Here is a 17,003-nt window from a genome sequence, read left to right as displayed (position 1 = left end):
TCAAATAAGAGAAATTAAATGATCTGTAATCTTGGATTTGGGATTAAGCACAAAAGAATCTTAACCGATCGATACACTTTCTGTGATTGTATTGAATGATGGTTGTTTTTATGTTTTTTGTTATGTTTAAAAATAAAATAAAAAAACAGTTAAATATTTTGCTGGGTTCTTGGGAAGGTTACTTTTGTCAGGCATTTCTAGTTCATGTATTCAGTTGCCATATTCTCCAAAAATGGTCAATCAACCAGCCGTACACAAAGCCAAATCTAGATTTACAGTAAGCAAATACTTAGGCAAGCAAGGACTTGTTATGTCATACAAACAAAACTGAATTTTGAGCAGTTCCACCATTAAATTTCACTAGTGCCATAAACTCCCTAGGTCAGGGGTCGGCAAATGTGGCCCTTTTACAACCTGTGGACCAAGCTGGCTCAGGAATTCTGGGAGTTGAAGTCCACAGGTCATAAAGGGGCCATATTTCCCACCCTGCCCTAGGTGACTTTAAGCTGGTTGCTATTCTACCACAGCCCCAGTTCCACACAATCAAGACTCTTAAACTTGGAAAGTAAGAATCAGATTTACACTAGAGCAGTCTGTGTCTTATTCTGTCCAAGCAAAGGAAAGAACAACTACTCACCTCCATGAGTTGGTCATGCAGGTGGGGATCAAAGTCTCCTTCCAGATCACTTTCTTGAAAACTGTTACCTGCTCTACCAGTGATCTTATGTAGCTTCTCTAGTCGTTCCAGGATCTCCTGACGCTTCAGGTTCTTCAGGTGCTTCAGTTCCTGCTGCTTCTGTTCCCTCTCCTTTTAAACAAATTAGTAAGTTCATGAACTAGGAAAGAGAGTGTTGATTAAGAGATAAATGAGGTACATTTATTAATGAGGTACATTGGGTCAAGATTTAGGCCAGATTCCATGCCACTCACTTTTCTCTTGCGCTCCTGTATTTCTTGGCGCTTCTCTTTGCGGTGCTCATCCTTTCGACGCACAGATGATACAATAACGCGAGGATATGTTTTTACCTGTTATGGAGGGAATGGGAGTGTAAAGAGAAAGGGACTTTTACCCAATATTTTTTGAACTGAGCATCTGGCCTTCCCATTCAGATTTCTAGCCACTTCTACCACACTTACATGTTGTGCTTCAGGTTCCTCAAAACGAAAGTTGTACTGGCGCTCAAAATCCTCTTGCTTCTTTAAGAAGAATTCACCCTCATCTGATGAGTCTGAAACAGCCAGTTCGATCCCAGGTGTCCTATGGGGAGGCAGCACATATCAGACACAGTATTAAGTAAGGCAGTAATTCTTAAAGCATGATTCTAGGATGACTGGGGGTCCAAAGACCCCACTGGGGATCCATGAAATCAAAATGCCAGATATTAAAGATATTTGCAAAACTTTAAAACAATGTAACTTACCGTGTTTCCCAGAAAATATGACATCTCCTGAAAATAAGGTCAAGCCTGATTTTTGGGGTGGTCATAAATATACCCCCTCCCCCGAAAATAAGCCCTAGTAAAGGGGTGGGCATGGCCAGTACAGGAGGCAGCCCTTCCCTTCCCCCGTCACCTCAGGGCTTCTCGGTCCCTTAATCGGATCAGCTGAGCTGCTCTGCCATTCACAGCTGATTGGCAGGTGCCACTCAGGCTGCCACCTCCAGCAAGGGCGGCTGCTTTAGCAGCCAATTGTGGCTGCAAAAGAAGCCAGAGGCCAAGCGACACCCCCCCCCCCCATGCCTTGTGCCCTCCTTAACTGTGACAGTCACAGCAGGCAATTCCGTCCACGGAACAGGAAAGGAAGGCATGGAAATCTATACACCTGGGACATCGGAAGAAGTCCTATGAGGAGGAGACGCCACATCTCAGACACACCAACAACAGTCAAACCTCTTACAACTGATCCCATCCCATTGGGTTCCCAACCCCTAGTGATCACAGAAAAGGAAGTGCAAGACCTATTTCACAGACAAAAGCCAGGAAAAGCTCCAGGCCCAGACAAGATAATTCTTCCTTGCTTAAAGTCTGTGCTGACCAATTGGCCCCCATCTTCACCTGTATCTTCAATCAATCGCTAAAGATATGTTATGTTCCTTCTTGCTTCAAACGCTCTACTATCATCCCAGTGTTGAAGAATCCCACCATCAAGGAACCGAATGACTACAGACTATTTGCTCTAACATCTGTAGTTATGAAAACCTTTGAAAGGCTAGTGCTGTCCCACTTGAAAACCATCGCGGATCTGCTGTCAGACCCCCTGATCGACAGATCGACAGATGATGCTGCTAATATGGCTCTGCACTACATCCTACAACATCTTGAATCTCCAAAGACCAATGCAAGGGTCCTCCTTGAAGACTTTAGTTCAACATTCAACGCCATCATTCCAGACATTCTTCTAACTAAGCTAAACCAGCCAGCTGAACACATTGTAAGTGGATCATAAGCTTCCTAACAGACAGGAAGCAGCAGGTGAAGCTAAGCAGAATCACATCAGATACCTGCATAATTAGCATAGGGGCTGCACAAGGCTGTGTGTCAGGGTTCCAAGGAACACCCACAACGAAATAAAGCTCTGAGGCCTGAGGTTCCTCAAACTTCCAATTTATTAGAGATGTCATGTTGGCACATCTGGGAAAACTCGAATCTGAAAGCTTCCAGGTTTTCCACACCCAGCTGACAGTTCACAGCCCTGCCCCACACCCCACACCCACAAGTTCATCACATTGTCCAATCAACTCTTCACACTCAACTGGATACAATCTTCTGGCAGTCTCCATCAGATGCAGGCAAAAGTCCTTGAGTACGGAATGTTGTTATGACTAACTTTCTACCACTCCAACAACAACAACCCCCTCCCAACTTCCCTAGCTAAAATATGTGGCAGTTTAGAAGCAAAAAGAAAATTGTCTTCCAAAACTGACAGGCTTCCCCCCCTCAGGAAAGGAACACATCCTGGGACAAGACTGAAGTCAGGGGTTAACACAATTAGCACATTAAACCCCCCCCCCCAGGAGGACTCTTAGGCTTATCAGGGAATTTATCATGAAATTTCCTAACTAAGGTGTCTGCCTGAACATCCCAACTCTTCACCCACGTGGCTTCAGACAAGGGGTACCCCTTCCAACAAACCAAATATTGCAAACGTCCTCTCTGCAATCTAGAGTCCAAAATCTTCTTCACCTCATAATGAGTCTCACTTTGCACCACAATCGGCTTTGGGGGAGCAGCAGGTTGAGGTCTCAATTTAGATCCCACAGCAGGCTTTAACAGGCTGCAATGCAAAACAGGATGAATTTTTCCCAGTATGCGGGGGAGATTTAACTGGGTTAATCACTTTCACTATGGGGAAGGGACCTAAATATTTAGGTCCTAACTTCTTACTCTTCAACCTCAAACGTAAGTATTTGGTGGAAAGATACACGCGATCTCCCACCCGAAAGGGGGGTTGGAGAGATCAGTGTTTGTCTGCTTGCCTTTTGTATGTTTCGGCCGCTTCATTAAGGACTTTTTTGGTATTCTCCCAGACTTTCTTTAATGACTCCATCCATTCATTCAAAGTCATGGAAGAAAGCTGTTCTCTCAGCAATTCTGGCATAGGGACAAATTCCATGCCGTTCGTAATCTGAAAAGGCGTCAGTCCCATACTACTATGCACCGCATTATTGTAAGCCACTTCTGCGAAAGGAAGCAAGTCAGCACAATTATCTTGCTGGTAATCTACATAACAGCTGATGTACTGTTCCACCATGGCATTAGCACGTTCCGTGGCTCCGTTTGTACTCGGATGGAAAGCCGAGCTAAGCCCCTGAGATGACCCAATGGACCTCAGGAACTCCCTCCTGAACTTAGTGGTGAACTCAACTCCTCGATCGGAGAACAACTGTCACGGAACTCCATGCAGCCGGTAGATCTGTTTGACAAACATCTTGGCTAATCTCTTAGCCAAAGGAAGTCCAGAACAAGGAATAAAATGGGCCTGTTTGGAGAAAAAGTCTATCACAGTCCATATTACAGTATTTCTGCCACTTTCCGGGAGCTCTACTATAAAGTCCATAGCTATTTCTTCCCCTGGGTGGCTGGGCTCAGCTACCTGTTGAAGCAAACCAGGAGGCTTCCCCGGTCTTGTCTTATTGCTGGCACGTGTGGCACAACTTTTTACATAGTCCTCCAAATCAGCTTTCATCTTTGGCCACCAAAACTGCTGTCTAATCAGATGAAGGGTCTTTAGAAATCCAAATTGACCAGCCAATCGAGAATCATGGGGGAAAATCTGTATTTGAAAAACTTTTTCAATAAAAAAAAAAAGAGAGAGGGAGAATCATGGCTACGCTGGAGCACCAGGAGTCTCATGCTGTTGGGGACGTAAATTTTTGAACCTTTCCAAGCTAGTCCATCACGGGTCATCAAAGTGTCTCGATTGTCGGCTAGCCATGGATCAGTAGATAGTGCTGCCTTTAAGTTGGCAGTTAGCTTCCCATTGATGGGGTCAGTCCGCCTGCTGGCCTGACTCTGGGTAGTGATTTGCGCCACACTCTGCATGTCCGGGATGATGGCATGGACAACGTCCTCCCTCTGGCTGTCATATTGGAGTTTCCTTGACAGGGTGTTCTGCCCCAGCTACGGACCCCAAAGAACGCAGCACGCACAAAATCTGTACAAACCTTAGTTTACTAAATTAAATAAGTTTTTTTTCCAAACAAAGGCTGTTAATTAACTTTCTTAACAGCCTACAAGAATCCAAAGAATAAATAATCTTAATCTTACTATGGTTGGCAGAAAGCCCAGAAGCAATTTGCAAAGAACTAAGATCAAGGCACGAAGGAGAGTGAACGAATTTGCTCCCTGCAAATTGCTTCAGTCGGCATTCCTCCTTAAATAGGCTACGGGAGTGGCCAATTAGCGCCAAGCCTTACTCTCGAGACCTCCTCTGAAGTTCCTGGCTGAATCCCCGCCTCTGGCACATCTTCTCCAGCCTCATTGTCCGGCTCGAATGCCAGCTGCACAGGCTGCTGGCGCAGCACCACACCAGCCTCCTCGCTGTCCAAATCAGCCACCAGCCGCACAGGCCACGTACGGGCCATAACACAGGGCATTTGCAAGCAGGTTCTACCCCCCTGGGATGTATTTCAGCTTGAAATCAAACCGCTTGAATTACTGCACCCAGCAGACCTGTTTGGGGGACAGCCTTCATGGGGTCTTTAAGGCTTCGAGGTTTTTATGGTCTGACCATACCTCAAAGGGGATCTTGGCTCCCTCTAGGAAGTGCTGCCACGTTAGAAGAGCCCAACAAATAGCAAAGGCTTCCTTCTCCCATACTGCTCATCTCCGCTCGGTGTCCGTGAGTTGTTTTGACACAAATGCACAGGGAAGCAGCCATCCTTGGGGGTCTTCCTAGAGAAGCATTACTGCCATTGCAATGTCACTAGTGTCAGCCTGGACAATGAACTGCCTATCTGGGTCTGGGTGCTGAAGGATGGGCTCCTCTGCAAATCGCCGTTTCAAGCTTTTAAACTCTTTTTGACAGCTTAGTGTCCAGGCTAGCGGCTGTGTTGGCCGCAGCTTTCCGGGGGAGGGTCCTGTCTTAGCAGTTTGGTAAGCGGCAGAGCCACTTCCTTGGAGGCTGGGATGAATTGCCGGTAGAAATTAGCAAATCCTAGGAAACTTTGCAGCTGTTTCCTGGTGTGAGGGGGCTGCCAGTCAAGTAAGGCTTGCACTTGCCCGGGATCCATCTCTATGCCTTCGTTTGACACTCGGTAGCCCAGGTAGTCCAGAGAAGTTTTGTGAAACTCACATTTGGGCAGCTTCGCATAAAGTTTTGCAGCTAACAGTTTATTTAGTACTTGTTGAACTATTTTCACATGTTCTTCTAATGTCTCACTGAATATGAGAATGTTATCCAAGTAGATTAGAACCCCCTTGTATTGTATTGTATTGTTCATGCAGCACTTTGTTAATCAATTGCATGAATACAGCAGGGGCTCCTTGGAGACCAAAGGGCATGACTTTGAATTGGAAGCTACCTAATGGGCAGTTGAAAGCAGTCTTCCATTCATCCCCTTCCTTTATGCGCACCCTGTATTAGGCTTCTCTCAAGTCACGTTTAGTAAACACTTTGCCTTTTGAAAGGTAGTTCAGTAGGTCTTTCATGGGGGGAAGGGGATAGCTGTTTTCCACGCATACCACATTTATTCCATGAAAATCCATGCAGAGCCTCATCCTTAAACAGCACCAGGGTGACTACTCTGGATTTTGCAGGTTGAATGAACCCTCGGGCTAGGTTAGTACTTCCAGTATTGATGTACTTCCTCAGCTCAGCCATCTCTTTTGGGATCATTGAGTACATCTTTGGTTTAGGGAGTTTGGCTCCGGGCTCGAATTCAATCACACCGCCAGTGTGGCGATGAGGGGGAAGGATGTTGCATTCCTCCTCACTGAATGCTTCAGCCAGATCCCTGTATTCCTTGGGGACCTGGGGAGTCCCAGGTAGGACTTTGACGGCCATCATGGCTGCCTCTCGTTGGTGGGGCCCTTGAGGGCTCATCTCAGTGGGTGTTCTGGCCTGTCAGCGGCCTGTGCAGCTAGTAGCTGATTCCAACAGCGAGGAGGCTGGTGTGCTGCGCCAGTAGCCTGTGCAGCTGGCACTCGAGTCAGACAATGAGGAGGCTGGAGAAGATGTGTGCCAGAGGCGGAGATTCAGCCAGGGCCTTCAGAACCTCCAGAAGCTCCCTTAAGTGAAGAGGACTAAGAGGAGGAGCCTCTTCTCGATACACGGGTGTGCAGAGCTGCCAAAAGGCAGGAGTGGCTCGGGAATCCAGCGGCTCCGTAGGACGTTGAGGACGCTCCCTGGGTGAGCGCTAGCCCCGTGACTTTGTTAGCCGCTAGAACAGCAAAAAATCAGCTGTCTAGCGGCGAAGAACCTTCCCCCCCGGGAGAAGAGGGGGAAGTGAGCAGCCAGGTGCAGGGTAGAGCTCCATAAGAGCCCTAGAATTAATTCTGGGGCTCGAAAAGTGCGAGCTCCCCAAGAACCTGGGAAAAGCTCCAAAGCCGGGACGCCTCTGCCAGAAGGCAGAGCAAAACGCCACGTCCGCTCCTGCTTTTAACTGATACAAAGAGAAAATTGAAGCAGGCAGAACAAAAACAGGAGACTACATAATTGCAAGTACTTACACTTTAATTCCTTTGAACATAGTTTCTTTTCGAGCCTATATGAGCGGAGCTGGAGTGGAAAGGGAGGGGAAGATGGCGCTGGCTCGTTAAGACAAAGAGATGAAAGTGAAACTTAAGAAGAAAGTTGTTACAGGCTTGTTAACTCATTAATGCCTACCAGTTAACAACTCCGCTTAAAATTTTTTTGGATTTAATCTTATATCCTGGACTTTGGGAATTAAAATTTAAAGATTTTAAAGATTTTCTGATTTTTTCTCGCTGGCTATAAGAACTGTTCCTGAGACTGTGTAATTTTAAAATGGCTTCAAAGCAGACAAAATTGGTGTTGCCTAAAGCAGCGAGTGCGGGAAGTTCCCCAGCTCAAACTAGTAGGTTGCAAACCTTCTTGCCTCCGGCAGATACACAAGCTCAATTACAACCACAGTTACAACCACAAGCACAAATGTTAACACTTGAGATGTTTCAGGAAGCCATGAAAGAAATTAAAGAAGGTTTTAAAGAGGACATTGCATTTGCATTTAAAGGAGTCTCAGATCAAATGGAAGAAATGAAGGACATAATTAAGACAAGAAATCAACATATAAGGGAAGATATAGTCTTTGCACTCCAGGGACTGGCAAAACATGTTAGTTATGTAGAAGATAGAATTGATGAGGTTGCTCAAGCTAATGAGATTTTAGATGGTAAAGTTGAGGAATCACAAACCAAGATTGACAAAGCAGAAGCTGAAATGTTGTTGACACAATATAAAATGATGGAATTTGCCGTGAGAATAAGAGGCTTGAAAGAAAATCCGAAGGAAAATTTGAAAGAGATCTTTGAAGATGCTCTGGCACAATTTATAGGAGTGTCCAGAGGTGAACTCGAATGGCAAATGGATCGGATTTATCGTGTTAATTCATGGGTAGCTAGACAAAGGAAATTACCAAGAGATGTTGTGATTTATTTTGTTACTAGAAGGATTAGAAATGAGATTTTACAAGCTGCCTACAAAAATAAGTTGCAAGTGGCAGGACAAGAAGTTGCAGTATTTAAAGAAATACCACCCAAAATGCTGAAATCCAAGAAAGAGTATGCTTTTCTGGTAGATGAGCTGAGGAACCGACAGGTACAATACAGATGGGAAGTCCCAGTCGGATTATCAGTGGATTATGCAGGAGAGCGATATCGCCTTAATACAATTTACAAAGCAAGAGATTTTTATAGTAATATATTAAAGGCTGGACAACCACCAGTGCCAGGAGGCAAAAAAGCAAGAGAGGCGACAGAGGGAAGAAAAGAGGATCTGCAGAAGCAATCGGAAGGCGGAGCTATGAGTATCCAGGAGGAAGTACTGCAACTTTCAAGTGCTGTCCAAGCATGGGATATAGTTGAAAAACAAGAAGAAGGCAAAGATCAAAGACAAACCAGAGCAGCTACTAAACGTAAAGTTGAAGAGTTAAAAAAGTTACAAGAGCAGGCTTTATCACAAGAAGTGAATACTGGTGTAGAAGCTGTGGGAGGGGCGAGACCTAAAAGAAAATTCCAAGAGGATTATCAAGCGGTTCTCGCCAAGCTTCGAGATTCTGAGGATGGCTTCTAGGTTTTTAACCTGGAATGTTAACGGTTTAAACTCACCACAAAAAAGGAAGAAAATATTTCACCATTTGAGACAATTTAAAAATGAAATAATATGCCTGCAGGAAACACATATAAGGACAACTGACCAAAAATATTTAATAAATACAAAATTGGGAACACATTTTGCTGCATCAGCCCCGGAAAAAAAGAATGGAATAGTGATTTACTTGAAAAGAGATTTGATGGCTAAATTAGTTGAGGCAGATCAACAAGGAAGATTTCTGGCAATTGAGATAATGATAGAAGGAAAGAAAACACTCTTATTGGGGATATATGCTCCCAATCAACAGCAAGAGAAATTTTATAAGTTGATACATACAAAATTATTACATTGGGATTATAATTCATGTATACTGATGGGAGATTGGAACGGAGTGTTAGACCCTAGTATTGATAAGAAAAGAATAGTACAATCTACTAAATTGCGATCTAGACTGCCTAAGACTTTTTTTGATATGATGGAGGATATGGAATTAAGAGACATCTGGCGTGAAAGGAATTATAGAGAACAAGATTTTACATTTTTTTCAGATAGACATCAATCCTTTTCAAGAATTGATTTTATATTAATTACAAATGATTTTTTTTCCAGGGTAAAGAAGATAAATTTGTCCCAGAATTTTAACTGATCACAGCCCAGTTTGGATGGAACTGGAGTGTGGGGAAAGAGTTAGGAGATCTTGGCGGTTAAATGAAAACCTTTTCAGATATGAGAAAAATGTAATAGAATGTAAAAAACTAATGAAGGAATTTTTTGTTTTTAATATGAACAAGGGAACATCTATGGATATGGTATGGGATGCTAGTAAAGCATATATGAGAGGAGTTCTGATAAATATGAATAATGCTTATAGGCGTAAACAAGTGGAGAAAAGGAGGGAATTAGAAGAAGAGATTAAGAAAAAAGAAAGGGTGTTAATTGATAACCCAGGGGATAAGAAAATTAAAGAAGAGATCACTTTATTACGTGGGCAATTTAATATGATGCTTTCAGACCAAGTGGCAACCAATCTACAATATGCTAAACATAATACTTTTTGTAATGCAAATAAACCAGGTAGATGGTTGGCATACATGCTGAGGAAAAAACAAAAATCTCGTACCATAGAGAAAATAGAGTATAAAGGTAGAGAGCTGTATCACCAAAATATGATTAAAAAGGCATTTTTAGAATTTTATGCAAGATTGTATACTGCAGACAAAATACAAGGTGCAGAGGTAGAGACATATCTGGATAGACAGAATATTCCAATAGTTACAGAGGAACAAAGAGAACGGTTAAACCAATTAATAACAGAGGAGGAGATCCTCTCAACAATTAAACAGTTAAAAACTGGTAAGGCTCCTGGTACGGATGGATTAACAGCTGTGTACTATAAATATTTACAATTGGAGATGGTTTTACCTCTTAAAGAATTATTCAATAGAATTCAGCTGGGTGAAGGGGTACCACCTTCATGGAAAACAGCTTTTATTTCGTTAATTCCAAAAGAAGATCAAGATTTGACACAACCCAAAAATTATAGACCTATATCCTTATTGAATACAGATTATAAAATATTTGCTAAGATATTGGCAAATAGGTTAATGCTAGTAATGCAGAAGACGATTCATGCTGACCAAACTGGTTTTATACAAGGTAGACAAATGAAAAATAATGTAAGACAAATTGTTGACATATTGGAACATTTGGAAAGGAATAACCAAATCCCTGCGGTGCTTATATTTCTGGATGCGGAAAAAGCTTTTGATCGATTAGATTGGCAATTTTTATTGAGAGTGGTCAATAGGATGCAATTTGGGAATTGCTTTATGCAGTCCATAAAAGCAATATATCAGGAACAGACAGCTCAGATAATTATTAATGGCAGTTTGACAGAAACTTTTAAAATTGAAAAAGGCACGAGGCAGGGATGTCCCTTATCGCCATTATTATTTATATTAACTTTGGAGTTGCTGTTAAATAAAATACGTAATGCAGATGGGATAAAGGGAATCAAAGTTAGAGATTATGAATATAAGATACGGGCATTCGCAGATGATTTGGTTATGACCTTAACTCATCCAGTGGAATCAGCAAAGGTTTTGATTGATATAATAAAACAGTATGGTCAAGTATCTGGGTTTAAGATAAACATTGGAAAAACAAAGATGATAGTTAAAAATATGACAGCTAATCAAAAAGAGGAGTTACAAAGGGTAACGGGATGTGAAATAGTTAAAAAAGTCAAGTATTTAGGAGTTTATATTGCATCTTCTAATGGTAAATTGTATAAGTATAATTATGAATTGATATGGCATAAAATACAAGTTGAAATGGATAATTGGAAAAAACTACAATTGTCCTTGTTGGGTAGAATAGCAGTTATAAAAATGAATGTGTTGCCTAGGTTTTTGTTCCTCTTTCAAATGATACCAATACTAAAAAAGGATGCCAACCTGGAAGAGTGGCAGAAAGGTATTAATAAGTTCGTATGGCAAGGTACGAAACCAAGGATAAAATTGAAAATAATGCAGGACATACGAGAAAGAGGAGGACTGAAAATGCCAAACTTAAAATTGTACTATGAAGCAGCTGTTTTATCAGCAATTAGTGATTGGATTAATTTAACAAATGGAAGGATATTGAATATTGAAGGGTATGATCTGGTCTATGGTTGGCATGCTTATTTAGTGTATGAAAAAAGGGTGGACAGAGCATTTAAGAGTCATATACTGAGAAATGCTTTATTGCGTGTCTGGAAGAAATATCAATATAAGTTAAATGAAAAAATACCTATATGGACAGCACCCAGGCACGCAATAGAGAATACGAGTATAGAATGTAGACAGGATGTAATTACGTATAAAGATATTCTCATTATGGAGGGAGGTATATTAAAATTAAAATCTGTGAATGTGTTGAAAGAGGAGAAAATAATTCAAACATGGTTTCAATATGTACAATTACAAGCCAGATGGAGAAAAGACCAGAAAACTGGTGTTATACAAAGTGATGAAAATTTAATTAAACAAATTAGAGATCAAAGCCCAATGCATATAAAAAGATTGTATAATATACTGATAGAGATGGACTCGGAAACAGAGCTAGTTAAGGACTGTATGATAAAATGGGCGCAGAATTTTGAACAGCCAATAATGATGGAAATGTGGGAGAAAATATGGGTAACAAATGTGAAATTTACCAAAGCGCAAAATTTAAAGGAGAACTTTTATAAAATGTTTTATAGATGGCATCTAGATCCAAAAAAGTTATCTCGTATGTATCCGAATGTACAACCAAAATGTTGGAGATGTTATTGTGAGGATGCTACTTATTTTCACATTTGGTGGACATGTAAAAAGGTTAAAGCGTTTTGGATTAAAATCTGGTGGATTTTACAAAATATTCTTAAAAAGAGGTTGAAATTTACACCACAGCTGTTTCTTTTGGGTATAGTTACGGATTGTACAGTTATAGAGACTAAATTGATTTTGAATTTAATAACTGCAGCAAGACTGTTGGTGGCACAATATTGGAAGAAGCAAGGTTTACCTACAATCCAAGAGTGGACAATGAAAGTTATAAATCTAGCGGAAATGGCAAAAATCTCGGCGTACCTGAAGGATCATTCAAATGAAAGATATTTAAGAGACTGGAGAAGGTGGATAGATTATATTCAAAATAAATATCGGAATAAGAAATTGCAGATAGGTTATGAATGATTATATAGATATTTAGTGTGTCTTTAAGTAATAAAGCTAGGCGGGTAATTAGGGAATTGAAGAAACAAGAGATGTGAAATGTCATAATTGTTTAGATTAGGATTGATTATGATTGCTGAAGTTTATACCCTGTAATTTGTTCTGGGAAGGGGAGGGGGGGAGGGGGGAGGTTGAGGTAGGGAAGGGGGGGGAAATATGTAAACTTTTTGTAAAACTTTTCAATAAAAAAAAAAAAAAGGCAGGAGTGGCTCCTCAGGAAGAGGTCTCCTCGAGAGTAAGGCTTGGCGCTAATTGGCCATTCCCTTAGCCTATTTAAGGAGGAACACCGACTGAAGCAATTTGCAGGGAACAACTTCATTCACATACCTTCGTGTCTTGTCTTGCTTATCTTATCAGCTTCCCGCAAATTGCTTCTGGGCATTCTGCCAACCACTGTAAACTTTCAGTATTCTTCTTTGAATTCTTGGCGGCTGTTAATGCAGTTAATTAACAGCTGTTGTTGTAAAGAACTGGTTTATTTAGTAAACTAAGGTTTGAATGGACTTTGTGTGTGCTGCGTTCTTTGGGGTCCGTAGCTGGGGCAGAACAGTGGGTTCGGCTTCAGGAGGGATGGGCGGCAAGGGACCCACCCCTATATCATGACTTTTCCGTAGCTGTCCTCGCATTTGATTGTAGGGGTCCATTTGTCTAGCCAGGCAAGTCCCAGGATGATTGACTCTGCCATTTTGGGGGCTACTACGAATCGAATGAGTTCTGTGTGGATCCCCAGTTCCAATCTGACAAGCTCAGTGACCCGTGTAGCAGAGGTGCACCTATTAAGGTCCCGTCTACTTCCTGAAAGCGTATGGGGCGGCTTAAGAGGTGTGTCTTTATGCCTAGCTGCTCAACAATTGGAAAGCTAATTAAGCAACGGGTACTGCCCGTGTCTATTATTGCTGCTACCTCTCCATGCACCCCTGTCTCTGGCACAGTCAGCTTGACTTTGACTGCAAAGGGGTAGATGGTCCCACTTACTATCGGGTCGTCTTCACCGCTGCTACTGCTGGCCGGCCCGGGCGGCAAGTCTTTGGTCGAGGTCTATTCACTCTCTCCAGAGGGAGGGGAAGTCTCAACTGCCTGCCGGGCAATTCTGCTGCCATCCGGGGGCTTTTGTGGGTCCCTTATGCCTCGGGCTGACGTGGCGGTGCGTGGTTGTGGAACTGGCGCAGGTGCCAGACATTCCACAGCTAGATGACCCACCTGTCTGCAACAGTAGCATTTGATCATCACTGTAAATTGAGCAGGAGGGGTTTCAGTAGAATTTGTCAGAGGATGTCTAGCCAAAGTTCTCCTTGGGGACCTCTCAGCTGACGGATTTGGCATGAATGAACTTCTCTATCAAGAGCTATTGACATGGTACACCAGTTTTGCAGTCGCTCTGGCACCCCCGGATTCCACAGGCGGTTCTGACTTCTTGATCAATGTCTTCTTTAAAAAAATGCAGAAGTATTCTGTCCGGCCAATGTCCAAAGTTCTCGCAACCCGTCTAAAGTCCCATACGAAGTCCTTTATGGGTCGATTTCCTTGACTCATCACCTTTATCTTGGCTTCACTCTCATTGATTCAGTCTCGGTCTTCGCATCTGGCCCAGAGCAGCTCAACAAAACCTTCAGCATCATGTTTTTCCCCATCCAGGCCCGCACGGCCTCCAGGCACTGGGACATCACTTCAAGGGCATCGTTGGGGTGGCTTCGGGGTGGAGTTCCATCAGTACGCTGATGACACCCAGCTGTACATCTCCACCCCAGGCCACTCCAACGATGCCCTTGAAGTGATGTCCCAGTGCCTGGAGGCTGTGCGGGCCTGGATGGGGAGAAACAGGCTCCGACTCAACCCCTCCAAGACTGAGTGGCTGTGGCTTCTGGCGTCCCGATATAGCCAGCTGACGCCATCGCTGGCTATTGGGGGCAAATCACTCGCCCCCACGGAGAGGGCTCGTAACTTGGAAGTCCTCCTGGACGCACAACTGTCTTTAGAAGATCATTTGACGGCTGTGGCCAGGGGGGCTTTTTATCAGGTCCGCCTGATACGCCAGTTACGCCCCTTTCTAGATCGGGACTCCCTACGCACAGTCACTCAGGCACTCGTCACTTCCCGCCTGGACTACTGCAACGCTCGCTACATGGGGCTCCCCCTGGGGTGCACCCGGAGGCTCCAGCTGGTCCAGAACGCGGCCACGCGAGGGATTATGGGGGCGACGAGGCGCTCCCATGTGACACCTCTCCTGCGCGAGCTGCACTGGCTCCCGGTGGTCTTCCAGGTGCGCTTCAAGGTGTTGGTGACCACCTTTAAAGCGCTCCATGGCTTAGGGCCGGGGTACTTACGAGACTGCCTTCTGCCACCAATAGCCTCCCACCGGCCAGTTCGCTCGCACAGAGTGGGCCTCCTCAGGGTGCCGTCCGCCAGACAATGTCGGCTGGCGACTCCCAGGGGGAGAGCCTTCTCTGTGGCGGCGCCCACCCTCTGGAACAACCTCCCCCCAGAGATACGTACAATAACAGACCTCCGGATTTTTCGTCAGGCCCTGAAAACCCATTTATTTCAACTAGCTGGGCTGGCTTGAGTTAAATTTTAAATTGATTTTAAATTGGGTTGTTTTAATTTACGGCCAAAATATTTAATTATTTTAAACTGTTTTTAAATTTTGTATGTTCTGTTTTTTACTTTGGCTGTTCACCGCCCTGAGTCCTATTTGGAGAAGGGCGGTATAGAAATAGGAACAAATAAATAAATAAAATAAAATAAAAAATTCAGCAACCCCCTCATTATGCAGCTGGGCTATCCAGTCAACAGCATCTCCCTCATTCATCCCCTCTGAGATCGCAGATACTAAGTCACGATCTGTTTCATATTGCTTTCCATTCCATTCTATATGAGCCCATCCTCGGCTGAAGAAATAGGCCAGTTTGGTAGGTTTATAGTCAAACATCGCTCTAAACCGTGGTGGCGGGGCCCTTGCTGGTGGAATGGCCACAGCGACTGGACGTGGGGCAGGAACCTGTTGGGGTGCTGCAGCGGGTGGCGGGGTGAATGCCGGCGGCTGAACTGGAACCTGCAGTGGCGGCGCTGCTAGCTGCTGGATCAGACCCCACGGCAGTGCTGGGATCATCGGGGCAAAATGGGCCCATGGTGATCCTGTAAAAGGGGGAGCAGACGGCATTGGCGTCCACTGGCACTGGACCCACCCCTGGCCAGGATAGAATCCCCAGCCTGGGGGGATAAATTCCACAGGGGGTAGCATGAAGGCAGGTTGACGAGGGCTGGATACGGGACGACATCCAAACAATCGTTCTTTCGGTCCCATCTCTGGAGTTTGATCAGGCTGGCAACTTTTCCCGGAATCCATCTCCCTGGACCGAGCGCCTAGGCTTTGCATCATCTCTGCAGCTCCAAGGCCTCGTACCATCCCTTCAGAAGAATACCGGGTCTTGATAAACCTTCCGGTATGTGCTCCCATGGCTCCCTCTGCAATCTCCTCTCTCTCTTCCATCTTTGCTGAGTCTTCGCACCACCCAAGCTTTAGGTTGGTGCTGGGGCTCAGCACCCCATTCAGCCCCCTTTCGGAGTGCTGCGTAGTTATTTAGGGGATTGGGGTTAACGTCAGGGTTCCAAGGAACACCCTAACGAAATAAAACAGAGTATCAACAGTAGAGACCTTCAAATTTCTAGGTTCTACCATATCTCAAGACCTAAACTGGACACCTAACATCAAAAAGATGCCCCCCTCTCGCAGGTCTGGCCCTCTTCTTTATCGAGGGACTATCTCGATGACGGACTTTGGAGTCCGGAGAGATGGCATACAGCAAAAAGAAGGTTATGGGGTTTTTTAGGGAAATTTCTTAATAAGATTTTAAGGGATTCTGGGAGGGGGGTAGATTACGTGGGTTCGGGGGAAGACCCGCGGGGGAGGGTATCTGGGCCAGCCGTAGGGCATGGCATGGGAGGTGTGAACTCTGGGGTCAAGGAGATGATTAGATCTTACGATACAGATGCCCATACATCGATACTGTAGGTGGGAGGGGCAGATATGGCGGGAGCAGGGGGCCACATCATCCTACGGGAGTGCGTCCTCGCTGTTTACAAGCGGTGGCGCGCTCCGACCCTCAAAGCTCTTCTCGTTCCCCAGGTTGTACGGAACCTCGGGCCCCAGGCCTTCGGCTGATGCTGTGCAACGCCAGGTCCGTGGTAAATAAAGCCCCCCTCATTTGTGATCTTATTCAGGAGGGGGGTGCGGACCTGGCAGGTATTACGGAGACCTGGTTGGGCCAAGAAGGGGGAGCCCCCCTTGTTGATATGTGCCCACCAGGTTTCCGTGCTTTCCATCAGCCAAGGTCTCAGGGGAGGGGCGGAGGGGTGGCGGTTGTTATTAACGAGGGTCTTGGACCAAGGGAGGCCACTGTTCCTCAGACGGCTGGATGTGAGTCCCTTCTTGTGAAGTGGGGTCATAGGGTGCAGTTGGGCTTGCTAGTC

The 17,003-nt window shown here is 44.5% G+C and overlaps 1 protein-coding gene across 7 annotated transcripts in view; it reads right to left on the bottom strand.

The window, feature by feature from the left end:
• KRI1 (KRI1 homolog) overlaps positions 1–17,003 on the bottom strand; it is a 149,788-nt gene that overhangs the window by 82,316 nt on the left and 50,469 nt on the right. For all 7 annotated transcript variants that reach the window (XR_015732794.1, XM_034437834.3, XM_034437838.3 and 4 more), the window contains 3 exons: positions 1,138–1,258; positions 931–1,026; positions 638–808 (listed from right to left, as the gene is read on the bottom strand). Coding sequence is in view for 6 of the 7 variants with exons in the window: in XM_034437834.3 (XP_034293725.2) it covers positions 638–808; positions 931–1,026; positions 1,138–1,258 (388 nt within the window). In the remaining variant the exon portion in view is untranslated. The remainder of the gene's footprint in view (positions 1–637; positions 809–930; positions 1,027–1,137; positions 1,259–17,003) is intronic.

The sequence above is a fragment of the Pantherophis guttatus genome, chromosome 2 (genome assembly GCF_059756535.1).
Source record: "Pantherophis guttatus breed Tessera chromosome 2, ASM5975653v1, whole genome shotgun sequence".
Classification (NCBI taxonomy): domain Eukaryota; kingdom Metazoa; phylum Chordata; class Lepidosauria; order Squamata; family Colubridae; genus Pantherophis; species Pantherophis guttatus.
Note: the sequence above shows the minus strand (reverse complement) of the source record. Positions and strands in the feature narration are given on the sequence as shown.